At 48.8% G+C, this 12,403-nt stretch overlaps 1 protein-coding gene across 8 annotated transcripts in view; it reads left to right on the forward strand.

Annotated features, from left to right (window-relative positions):
* The window catches only part of CHD8 (chromodomain helicase DNA binding protein 8), a 1,687,145-nt gene that overhangs the window by 1,172,231 nt on the left and 502,511 nt on the right, over positions 1 to 12,403 (forward strand). For all 8 annotated transcript variants that reach the window (XM_069633907.1, XM_069633913.1, XM_069633911.1 and 5 more), the window contains exon 29: positions 8,499 to 8,703. In XM_069633907.1, coding sequence (XP_069490008.1) covers positions 8,499 to 8,703 — 205 coding nt within the window. The remainder of the gene's footprint in view (positions 1 to 8,498; positions 8,704 to 12,403) is intronic.

Below are 12,403 nucleotides of genomic sequence, written 5' to 3' on the forward strand. Positions count from 1 at the left end.
CCCCAGGAGTACCGGGAATGAACGGGGGGATAGCGGGGGCACCACGCGCCAGCGACCCAGCCAGATTGTGAGCGTGGCAGCTGGGCCGGCGCTATTCCGCGTCACTGACGAGGTGAAGCCCCGTGGAGATGATGTGCAGCAGTCGGCCAGCGTCCACTCAGCTCCCCAACTGGAGCGCGGCCCGAGATGCAGGCCGCGAGTGTCCGGGTCTTCAGGCGGCCCACGGGAGCCACCGCCCGGCACAGAGGGATAAGGTGCGCCGCACCAACAGCAACTCGGCGTCACAGATGTGGGCAGCTGGGACCACACACGGCCCCAGGTGAAAGCGGAGGCAGGAGCGGACGAGCCGCCGCCGAGCGGCTTCCAGCAGTACAGTTCGGGGCAGCCAGCAGCTCAGGGTTCTGGATGCCGGCCTCATGCAGGGGCAGCGCCGCCCGCGGGTGTTCCGGATAGACGGCAGTTGAGGCGTTGACACCGGGCGGGCAGATTCGCAGTCGCCGCAGATTGCTGGAGCAGGCGGGCGTCACAGGCACGATGGTGATGAGGCCCAGGCAGGATGAAAAGTCGGGACGCCGCGCGACTCCACGGCCGCGGAGGCTGGCTCACCGCAGGGGCCTTCCAAGCAAGCCGAATCTCGGCATCGAAGGTCCGATTTGCGCCCAAATCACACTGACACGTAGCCCCAGATGTCAGCCAGGCAAAGGAGCAGGAATAAAGGCGTGGAAGAGTTGTAAACCGCAGATGTATAGGGATAGAGAGCGGCCGTACACGGAGCTACCAAGCTAGGCAGCCATCTTGACGGCTGCTCAACAGCGCCCCGTGGATACTACTTTTTATGTTCAACCGCAAATATTTTCCTATGGGATTTCCCATTGTTTTAGGCTACTATCTTTAATTATTTACGGTAGCCTCGAACATACCGCCGGTTTATTTAATAATTCTCTGGTTGGTATTTTTTGCCAAAACTTGATTCTAAAAAGGCGTTTGTGTTCTCTTCTGTGACTCCAACCCAAGTCGAGCCCTTTGTTCCACTTTTTGGCGGGCTTCTCCACAGAAGCCCTCCAAAGTGGTGCCACTCTGTCTGGGGTACTTGGGAGGGGTGGAGGGAAATTTAGGCACCCTGGACTGAGTTGCCTAGGCAACTAAAGTCACACTCCATCCGGATTGGCCCAAATGCACTTAGCATGTTTGAGTGACAGCTAGGCTGAGTGAATGGGGGTTTGCTGCATAAAAGCAGGGCTTTGGGGACTGGCACTTCAGAAGTCGCCACAGGACCTAAGAATCCGACGAGGGAGAAGCTGAGCCGACCTGCCACAACACCACCACTGGTGGAGCCCTGCTTTACTGCCTCACCACTTTTCCCAACGACAGAGGAGATCTCCCGCCGGAGAGTATTCTTCCTTTGACTGGTGGGGATAACCAGTTTCACCGTATTTTCGCTTTCCCGACGTACCTCGTGGCTGCCTTGCCTGTGCCAAGCACTCCGGCAACCGGGATACCACGTTTTACCATGACCGTGAAACAAAGGTACCACCTTTAACCGGAAAACTCAGCGGCTGGTTTCTGCCCTGGTAGTGCAACGACCTTCATCTTTGCTCCAAGTCGCAATCTTCTCTTCCCCTGGACGACGACGCAACTTGCACCTACTACCAGGAACAACTGCCACCGCTGGAGGATCCTTCCCACTTAAGGTACCGTGTGCCGCCTAGCTTCCCTTGCTACTGACTGTATGGGGTAGATTTAGCCCCCGGCTTTCGAACCTGGGTTAGTCTGGGACACCCTTGCTAAACTTTCCTAAAGCCTCTCTAAACTCTTTTTGAACCTTCTGCAAGACTTTCTAAGCCTAGTGTAACTGTGTGATCTTGGGTGCATTTGTGCTCTGCTCTCTCTAAGAGTGGGCCCAGCCTTTGGACTTTGGCTCACCAGTGACTTTTGCTCTTCTGCCTTGCTAACAGTGTTCCTGAATCTTAGAGTGGTCGACCTTTCCATATTCTGTCTTTTTCCCTCCCTTTCTCACAAACTTATTGGAGTGCAATCTAGTTAAGCGCTCACCTCTGTATGAAAATAAGTGGCGTTTTACTGTGACTTATCTGATAAGGAAAAAGGGGTGTATATATTACAATAGTAACTGTGTTTAGAATATTTTACAATAAGAGTGCTGGAGTGTTTCAAACTGTTTTTAAATAAATAATTTTATACTTTGATACCAAAGCTCTGGTCAGTGTTTGCTTGTATTATTGTACCTGAGTGCCTATTGTGTATACTTTGCATACTGCCTAACTCTTCTTGAGGGAAGACTGACTGCTCAGCCACAGCTACCAGGTAAATCTGGGTGGTGCAGACTGCTACCAAGTGGGTTTACTGCCAACACCTTTAGTCTTAAATCTTTTGCAGTGGTCCCTAAGGGAACTGCACAGGTTTCTGCCTAACAATAGGTTTTCTCTGTTTTAGGCAGGTGCAAGTTTTCGGTAAAAACAAGGAAGAAAAAGTTCTTCGGTGTGTTCCTCTCTGGAGGTTTCCTTCTAGAATTGGACCCCTATTTTATTTCTAAGGGGGTCCTTTCTGGGAATGAGCTGTGCCTGTGCAGATAGATATTAACACTAGGTCAGGTCATTCTAAAGCCGACCGGTTTCTGTGGTACTGGGTAGGTGGGCCACATTCATCAGGGCTGGAATAGGGGCACATTAAACAGCGTTGCCTGTGTCAATTCTGATCCTCTCCCTGCAGGGATGACAGGAGGGAGGGGTGAGAGATGGAACAGACATCAATATACACACTGCAACTTATTATGTATGCAACATGTAAAATACTGTAATGTCGGTTTTAGCAATGAGAGGGGTAGCTGCTTACCCTCTGCGGTGGTAGAATAGCTTCCTACACGGAGAGTGGGGCGGCCTGGGACCTAGGGGCCAGACAGAAAAACATTGTCACCTCCAATCACAGATACATCGAGTGAGGAAAGCAAATGCTGTCTCTCATCTATTCACTTAAACCAGATTGAGCAATAATCACTGTTAGTGCTGCGCGCGAAGCGTGGCAGCTTTAAAACTCAAAGACACGACTGCAGTCCTGGAACTCACCAAGGACCGTCCGTTTGACTCTTCTCTGTATCTTCTAGTGACACTAGACATTGAATCTCTGTACACAAAAATTCCACAGATGGCCACAATGAGAGTCATCGATAAGATACTACGGGAGAGAGATCCACCTATGAAAACCCAGGTTACGCTGGTCATGCAACTGGCAGATATCGCCTGGACCCAGAATTGCTTCATCTACAATAACACCTTCTATTAGCAAGTGTCCGGGACAGCCATGGGAGCGACATTTGCCCCAAGCCTCGCAAATCTCTACGTCGCCAACTTTGAAGAAGAGAAGATCTTCAGCCCTGATAACCCATGGCTTGAAAAAATGTAATTGTGGTCCAGGTACATTGACAACGTTTTACTGATATTCAGAGGTGACGAACCAGATCTCGTCCTTTCCATGGAGTGGCTTAACCAGCAGAATCCATTCCTCAAATTCTCAGAGACACACAGTAGAAGTTCAGTTCACTTTCTTGATCTCACGCGTGAGATAAGAAACGAAACAATCGTCAGTACAGTATTCAACAAACCTACAGATAGAAACTCATTACTCGCCTATGAGAGCTTCCACCCTACAAGCCTGAGAAGAAACCTGCCCTTTTGTCAGTTCCTCCGGTATTGCAGAAACTGTACAATGCTTCCTGACTACAACCTCCAGTCAGCACGTTTGGCTACTAAATTGACGGGCTACCCGAAACGCATAGTCAAACAAGCACGCAAACGAGCCAGGAACATCCCGCGAGAAGTTACCCTGAAACATCATGCCAAACAGAAGGAACCTCCCGACAAAATAACTGCGGTCTTGTGCTTCTCGCCATTAACCAACAGAATTAAGAAGGAGGTCTTGAAGTTATGGCCTATCCTGAATGTTGGCACCCAGAACTTGGACATACCGAGGTTTGCCATCAAAAGAAGAGAGAATCTACGCGATTCCCTAGTGCATTCCTACAAAGATACAGAGCCAAAGTTGAACACCCTGTGGGGTCAAAACCAAGCAACAGGTCATACACCCTGCGGGGCATGCAGCGCATGTCCCAGCACCAAAAGATCCACCTCCATTGACATAGGCTGGCACTTCCCGTGGACCCAAAGGACCCTAACCAACTGAAACAGCTGCAATGTGATTTACATCATTACATGCCCATGCAACAAGCGCTATGTAGGGACGACGACACGCCCAATAAAAACACGCCTTGCTGAGCATAGATCCTGCATCCGCACAAAGAAAATCACAGCACCCATTGTGGAACACTTTGTGGCACAGAAACACACGCCAACAGATTTCACATGGACAGTCATTGAGAAGATGGCCTTACCAACGAGGGGAGGCAACATCCACAATCTGCTCTTCAGACGAGAACAACTTTGGATTTTCCGTCTCCAAACAGACAAGTTTGGGCTCAATGAAGCCACCAGCTGGCAAACCCTGGCCACCCTGTGAATATTCAATTGTTGGCTAGTCTCTGGGGGAGAACCGCCCCACATTTCGAATGACCTGCAGTTTTGCATCTGTGGCATAGATTTTCAGCAACACTGATACCCCACCACCTGTTGAGGCGCCCCTAACTGTACTCTCTCCTCCCCGCTATTAAATCATATGGGGGGTCCACTGAGAAGCGACATGATGGTGCCACATGCACTAGCACCCCTGAATTGATATCCAGTTCCCTGGGGGAACAGTAGTCAAATTTAAATTCAAGTCTAAGTTTAAATTCAGATTTGGACTGAATTTAAATTTAAATTAAGCTGAAAGTCAATTTATTGTGGCTTTTGCAGGTCGGTCGAGTCGTTTTCCGACTTCTGAGCCTGACCTTGTGAAGGCCACCGGCACCCCCGAATGGGGCGGCCATTTTGGCTTCACGATCATGTGACCTTTGGCACCATGGTAACTATATACAGAGTGGGGACTGTGAGCCGCGGCGAAGAAACCTCTCGCACGCGGCTCACAGGACCACTACAGACACTTCGCTGAAGGTAAGCGCACCCCTGAGGTTTGGCACGCGGCTAGTCACTCCCCCACACGTGGGGTCCGAGAGACACGCACGCCAACCCCCGTGCGAATGAAGGAATTAATTGAGTCCGTATACTTGCAGAGTTTTAAAGCTGCCACGCTTCGCTCACAGCACTAACAGTGATTATTGCTCAATCTGGTTTAAGTGAATAGATGATAGACAGCATTTGCTTTCCTCACTCGATGTATCTGTGATTGGAGGTGACATAATGTTTTTCTGTCTGGCCCCTAGGTCCCAGGCCACCCACTCTCTGTGTAGGAAGCTATTCTACCACCGCAGAGGGTAAGCAGCTACCCCTCTCATTGCTAAAACCAACATTACAGTATTTTACATGTTGCATACATAATAGGTTGCAGTGTTTATATTGATGTCTGTTCCATCTCACCCCTCCCTCCTGTCATCCCTGCAGGGAGAGGATCAGAATTGACACAGACAACGCTGTTTAATGTGAATCATAATAGGCGCACACGCCTGTGCCCCTATTCCAGCCCTGATTAATGTGGCCTACCTACCCAGTACCACAGAAACCGGTCGCCTTTAGAATGACCTGACCTAGTGTTAATATCTATCTGCACAGGCACAGCTCATTCCCAGAAAGCACCCCCTTAGAAATAAAATAGGGGTCCGATTCTAGAAGGAAACCTCCAGAGAGGAACATACCGAAGAACTTTTTCTTCCTTGTTTTTACCGAAAACTTGCACCTCCCTAAAACAGAGAAAACCTATTAAAGAGAAACATGTCCTTCATCTGCAAGGCAGCAGTCACATGTGAAGACCAAGGTGGTCCAGCATGTGTCTTTTAGCACTACACAATGCACCAGACACGATTTGGAAAGCCCAGTTAGCGAAGCTGGTCCCTTGTAACCTTTTCCACTCGACAAACTGTGATTACATAGAGGGCAGTCATTGGCTGGGGGGCAGTATGACCCAGTGACCAGTTATTTGCTTTTAGGAGAAAGACAGTTTAGAAGTGAAACTGAAACAGATTTTTTTCTTTACTGAGGATTCCCAGCCTAATAATGGGGAATATTCATGAGCATGTGAATCCATGCCAGACCCCATGTGTCATGCGCCCAGACGCATGGAAGGTATGGCAGCGGTTTCGGTGGAGCGGCCATTAGAAGTTCCAGCATGCCTGTTGCTATCTTTTGGGTGTTGGTCTAGTCTTTTTCGCTTGCGACAGCCGGAAAGTATTTACTTCCGGGTTTCTGAACTGTCGGCGCGTTGCAACGTCTAAGCTGCTCCTCGCCTCTTTGTTGCTGTACACTGTGTATTCTCTCTTCTCCCTGTACGGTTATTCTGTTTCTCCCTTTGTTTTCAACCTTTTTTTTGCTTTCCGCCTCTGCTGCGGGCCGGACCCTCATTCTTTCTCTTCGGAGGTATCAGGCCACTTCTCTCTCGCTCCACGGATTTTCGCAATCTTGCGCGTCATACCCCCAGCAACCGTTTGCTCGCTTCCTGTCTCTTACCTGGATTCCCGATTCCTTCAGCCTTCCCATGAGTGCTGTCTGAGTGGCTTTCTTCTGTATCTTCTGGACGTCCTTCCAACTGCCTCCGCTGAACTCCATCCACGCGGACGTGCCTGCCATCCGCTCTCTGATTTCAAGAAGGTTTTTTTTTTTACACCTGTGGCTTTTTCCTCTATTACCTGTCTTCGGTGACGGGGCCGCAGTGGCCACAGTTTATTGGTGGCCGCTGTGGCTTCTCACCGCGGGAGGTTCACCACGTCATTCGCCTGTCTCTACCGGGAGTCCTCCAGGTACACAACGGATTCAAGCTCTACAGGTGAGGAGTTGGAGGAGGGAAGAGGGTCAGACGATTCGGACACGAGTTGTGACACCATGTTGGAGAACCATTGCTTTCTCCCTCTGAAACATTTCCTTTCAATATCCCACTCAGTATTGCTCTAAATGTGTCAGTGATTAATCAATGTCCAGTGTCCTAGTTCTTTAAGTCACCTGAGGGTGTAGGAAGTAGCTGTGTGCCATCCCCAATGGATATCAACTGATTTATTGAAACTGAGTGTGTATTATTGAAGTATATTTTGTGATGCATGAGCTCTCCCTTCTAAAGAAGGCTTATTCAACCGACTGATAAATTGTTTAATCAAGAAACCTTATGTGTAAGTGTTTGTTTAAAACTCTGTGTAGCAACCTTACTGCTTACATTGACCCCTTTAGTGATGAACCTGGCTGTTCAGCCGCACTACCAACGTTTGTAGTACAGACTTGTACCAAAGGTTGGGTTACCTATTGCTAGGAGTACAGGGTTGGGGCAGTCTCCCACAGGGTACTGCATACAATCTTGCCTAACGAGCAGAATTACTGATTGGTGTTTGATTTTTATAGCTCGAACCTAAGGGAAAATTGTGGTTATCGGAAGCAATGGTATTCGGGCTCTGATCCTTGCATACATCATTCCGATGTTGACTTTAAATATTCTCACTACTATAAATTTGGGTCATTTTGGGAAGGGAAACCTTACTATGACAACAAGCCATTAAATATTCTTGTATCATGGAAATCTCACCCTTCAAAGATGATGAAACTGCGCGTCTCATGACTGAGTCATCGTATTCCCTTGGTGGCTTCTTCCTCCCAGGTGAACAAACCAGCTAATGCCAACACCAGGGTTAGCATCAGGTAGCGGCTGCCTTCCCCTCGCCTCCTGGGATAAGACTTAAGGCAGGGATTCTGTGAGAAATCTGCAGGATTCATCAGTGGCTTTTCAGAATCTGTCCACTGGGCTGATTCTGAAAATCCATCTGAACAGTGTGTTGCTGGAGATTAACAGTGCTTCACTACCAACCACACCCCACCTCACATGGTTAATCTTGACTGCCAGAAACAGCTACTGTTATGGAGTTGTCTGGTCCACCGTTTGCTTGCAACCCTATTGTACCACTAGGTTAGATAGTTATGCACCCCTCATCATAAGGGCTTTGGAAAGATCTCCCTCACATCTGCCAAGAGACTTTGGTTAGACTTTTGTTATACCTTAAGTGCCAGGCTATTATGTAAGTCTATGCAAAAAGGACGAGCAATCTCGTCCTAGGCACTTAAGAGGTTAAGGTTGGCTTTCTAGAACCCTACTCATGCAGTGGTTCTGAAAATCCTTCCTTACATTATGAAGTTTTCCAAGACTGGTTTGTCTGGACAATATTTTGATGACTACTTAAACCGTTCCATTATTTTAGCTTCTTGATTGTAAAATATATTAAATATATACACTATGATTTATTTGTTACATGAATGCAGGAACTTTGAGACCACTTTCTCAAGTCGAAGTGCATATGTGCACTTTCATTGGTTAATAGAAGGGCAGCTGGTCTGCTCACCTCAATTGGTCTGCTCACCTCAATTTCTAGACTCTGATGAGCCTGGTATTTTCTATTTTAACAGTTCAAGCTCCTTTGCCAGGCCGCTTGTGCTGGCCTCCTGGATCTGCCCTGACGGCCAGACTGCGCCGTCTCATCACAGCCTACCAGCGCAGCTTCAAACGGGAACAGGCAAAGATGGAGGCAGCAGAACGTGGAGATCGCCGTCGCCGTCGCTGTGAAGCTGCTTTCAAACTAAAGGAGATTGCCCGCCGAGAGAAGCAGCAGAGGTAAAATCTGAGGGGAGAATACCCAGACTTTAAAAGGAATGCTAGTAGTGGATGGGTTGGGAATAATGTCAGTGTTTTAAAGGAGAGGTAACACCAGAGTCCTTTTCAGTAGCAGGATTGAAGTAGGGAAGGTAATATTGCAAATCCATGTTTGTAACCTTGATGGTCCTATTGCTCAGCATTTTAGGTCCATTGCATTCAAGGACCTCATGTCTACCTTTGATCCAGAGCTGGAACCTTTACTCTAAATCAAATTAGAAAATAAACTGTGGGCTACTGTGAAGATGGGTATACAAATGAGGATTACAAATGCACAACCTATGCCAACACTGTACTTGACAGTGATACTGTTGATTCAGAATTCCATTTTGGGGGGTTCTGTTGGTCCCATTTAGGGACCTTGTAAACTTTAGCTTTTTCCTTCCTTTTTTCAATCTCTGTGCTATTTTTGTAGCTACAAGGAAGTAAACTGAAGTCCCCTCCCTCCCCCCTTCCTCCCCCTGTCCCCTGCCAATGCAACCCTTTTGATATATACGGTTCAATGGTAGCCCACATAGCTCCAGGGACCGGGGTGCTTTTTAAATCCCTATTTTCGCCCTGGGTGATTTTATCTCCCTGCATTGGTTGTAGTGAGTAGATTGGTGGCATATGTAATTTAGTTTGGCTTCACCACAGGTTTAAGGCAGTTACTGCATTAGTAGCACAAAATACCATTTTTGTGTAGCCATTGTGGTACTAATGTATTTTTCAAAGTCTTGCTTGCAGCCTTTTTTTATTTCCTTGGCTCAGGAAAATCCTGTGGTAATCCTAAAATGCCCATTGTGCAAACATAAGCTCATTGTGAGCCCAGCTGTGCACCCTCTATAGTGGTTTGAACTAGTATAAACCAGTTCCTGGGTGTGGGATTTCTTGGGTGATCAGTTTGATGCCAACCAGATTGTTCAGACATTTTTTTCTGAAGTCCAACTAAGGGCTTAGTAAAACGATTCAACTGTGGCAGTATAAGACTCCACTCCTAGTATAAGGCTGTACAACCTGAGTTCAGGGTAGCGTAGATCGAGCAGCCAGGCTCATTTTAGGAGGGAGATTGGGCAGAAGAATCAGTACAATGAAACTGTATTATACATATGGGCCAAGGCAACACTGTATTGTAAAAATATATATATATATATTTTTTAAATACAAATCTGCCCAGATAAATCTTGGGCGGAATAAGTACTATCACGTTATATCACCACATTTATAAAAACACACTATGCTTGAAGGTCCACAAAATATAACCCTATTTGGAACACCTAACAGGAGTTCTAGGGAAGTCAAACCAATGTATACACATTCAGTATGGGGCACACCTTTCTCCAGCATGGGGTCTGGCATGGAGGATTCACATGCTCATGAATATTCCCCATCAGGCCAGGAAACCTCGATAAAAGAAAAAACAGTTTCACTTTCACTTACAAAGTGTCTTTCTCCCATAAAGCAATCACTGAGCTCTGGGTCATACTGCCCCCAGCCAATGACTGCCCTCTCCCTAAGCCCCTCCTTTGGCAGCCATCTTCAGATTTTTACTGCACGTTCAAGTGTTGGAAGTCCTTGTGTTTTGCTCTGGGAGCTTTTCTACGCTTTCGTGCTTTTTTCATTAAAAAGTTCCTATTTTTGTCAAATAGAGCCTGTGTGCTCTTCGCTCCTTTGATCGGCAAGCACAGATCTGTTTGTTTCTTTCAACGCCACTCAAGGGCAGGAATCGGCGAGAGTCTCATCGAAGATTCCGGAAGACCATTAGGCCTGCACCGCACTGTGGACCATGATGGAGGAGAAGGACAGAGGTTCCGTCTTCAAGCCTCAATCCAGCAACGGATTGAGGAACGTGTTTGTGGTGGACAAACACTTCCAGTGCCTCTACTGTCTCCATCCCGACCACAAGGAAGCAGATTGTGAAATTTGACTTCGTTTCTCCAAACGAACTGTCAAAGATCATTGCAGTAGACTGGCGGTGTGGCTCAACACCACGGTCTCTACCCTTTGCGGGAAGCAGGAGCATGCCTCAACCAGGACTGGCTGCTCCGAGGAGCAGGCTCCTAAAGTGTTTGAGGGTGCTCAATCTGTGGGGTGCCCAAGACAAGGCCAAGCACTGCGAGTTTGTTTCAGTCGGGGTCGCCGCGCAAGAGGGTCCTGCAACGCGCAGGGCACACTCATCTTCAGTCTGCCTCCATCTCAAGCCATCGCCCCAGCTCCTCCTCGAAGAGGAAATCGGCGGACCCGAGGTAACTGCAGGAAAAGCGGAGAAGACCAAGGCGCAGGGTAAGGTGTCCGACCACCTCCTGAAGGCCCAGGTAGTCCAGGCAAAGTCATCCTCGACGATCGAGCTGGTGGCGACCGCTGTCTTGAAGGTGAAAGGGGCTGACCCTGTCCAGGGGGTACCCGAAGGGCACCCACAGTGGCCCTTCTGCCCAGGCGAGCGGCTTCGGCCAAGCCGATGGAGAAAACGGAGGAGAAGAGGATGCCATCTCTGAGCCCGAGACCGACGCCTCAGGATGCAAAAAGGGGGGCAGGCTTGGAGGCCTGAACCGTGCTCCAGGGCACGGATATTTCGTCTTCAGACGAAGAGGACATGGTGTCTGTTGACACGGTCCCGGAGGACGTGGGGAACGACGACGACGAGGGTGATGATGATGACGACGGAGGGAATGCTGACGACGTGGGTGCTAGGCCCAGCAAGCCTACTCCCCCCAACACCTCCCAGGGACGTATCGCTGGACATCCTCTCCACCCTGCACACGCTGGTGCCAGAGACCCTCAAGGGGATGCCAACGGCACCCCCGGAGACACTGGCTCCCCCACCGGTGAAGAAGATAAAATGGCACCCCACGCTGCCTCATCAGCAGCTGCACATGCCCTCCCCCACCCGAGGGACACGGGGATGGACATGGACAGCAACCGACACGGACGACAACTGTAGCGTTTTCCCCGCCGCCGAGAGCTTCTCCCCTGGACGAAGTGGGATCATTCCACTCCATGGTCGCCCGCGCTTCTGCTCTTCCAGATGACGTCAGAAGAGACCAAGAAGAAAGGTTTCCTTTACCAGTGCCTGGAGGCTGAGGAAAACCATTTTGGTGGTGCCTCTCCTGGACGACGTTTGGGATGAGGGCCTGGTGCTAATGAAAGATCCTGTCGCAGCCCCGCGGAAAGAGACGGACTGGAAAAGAAGTACTGGTGCCAGAGTCTGCACCAAAGTGCCTACGGTCGCAGCCTTCCCCAGACTCTGTGGTCTTGGGGACTGTGAGGAAGAAGACTTCAAATCCACCATCTTAGCCTCCGTTCCCCCGGACAGCGAGAGGAAGAAGTTGGACGCCATGTGTTAGGGAGAATTCTCAAAATGTGCCAATTCCTCCCTACCTTAGAGAACCCCAGCTCTTTTGCTGAAGTTTGGGACTTTGAACCTTCAATTCTGTTTGTTTTCTATGTTTTTATTTCTTTTGGTTGTGGAGTTTTAGACAACTCCATAGGTGGCATCTTTTCATGTGTGTCACACAGCACCCTTAGTGCAGTGACACAAAGCTGTCCCAAGATGTAAATACCTTCTCTGGGATAAACTACTGTTTCCTAGAGAATGTGAAGTTAAATTGACTTTACCAGTCTTTTTAAATTCCTAGGCCCAGCACACACGATCTTACAATAGAGTGCTGGAGGGGTTACTAAG

This window comes from Ambystoma mexicanum, chromosome 13 (genome assembly GCF_040938575.1).
Source record: "Ambystoma mexicanum isolate Mex_15411 chromosome 13, UKY_AmexF1_1, whole genome shotgun sequence".
NCBI lineage: Eukaryota > Metazoa > Chordata > Amphibia > Caudata > Ambystomatidae > Ambystoma > Ambystoma mexicanum.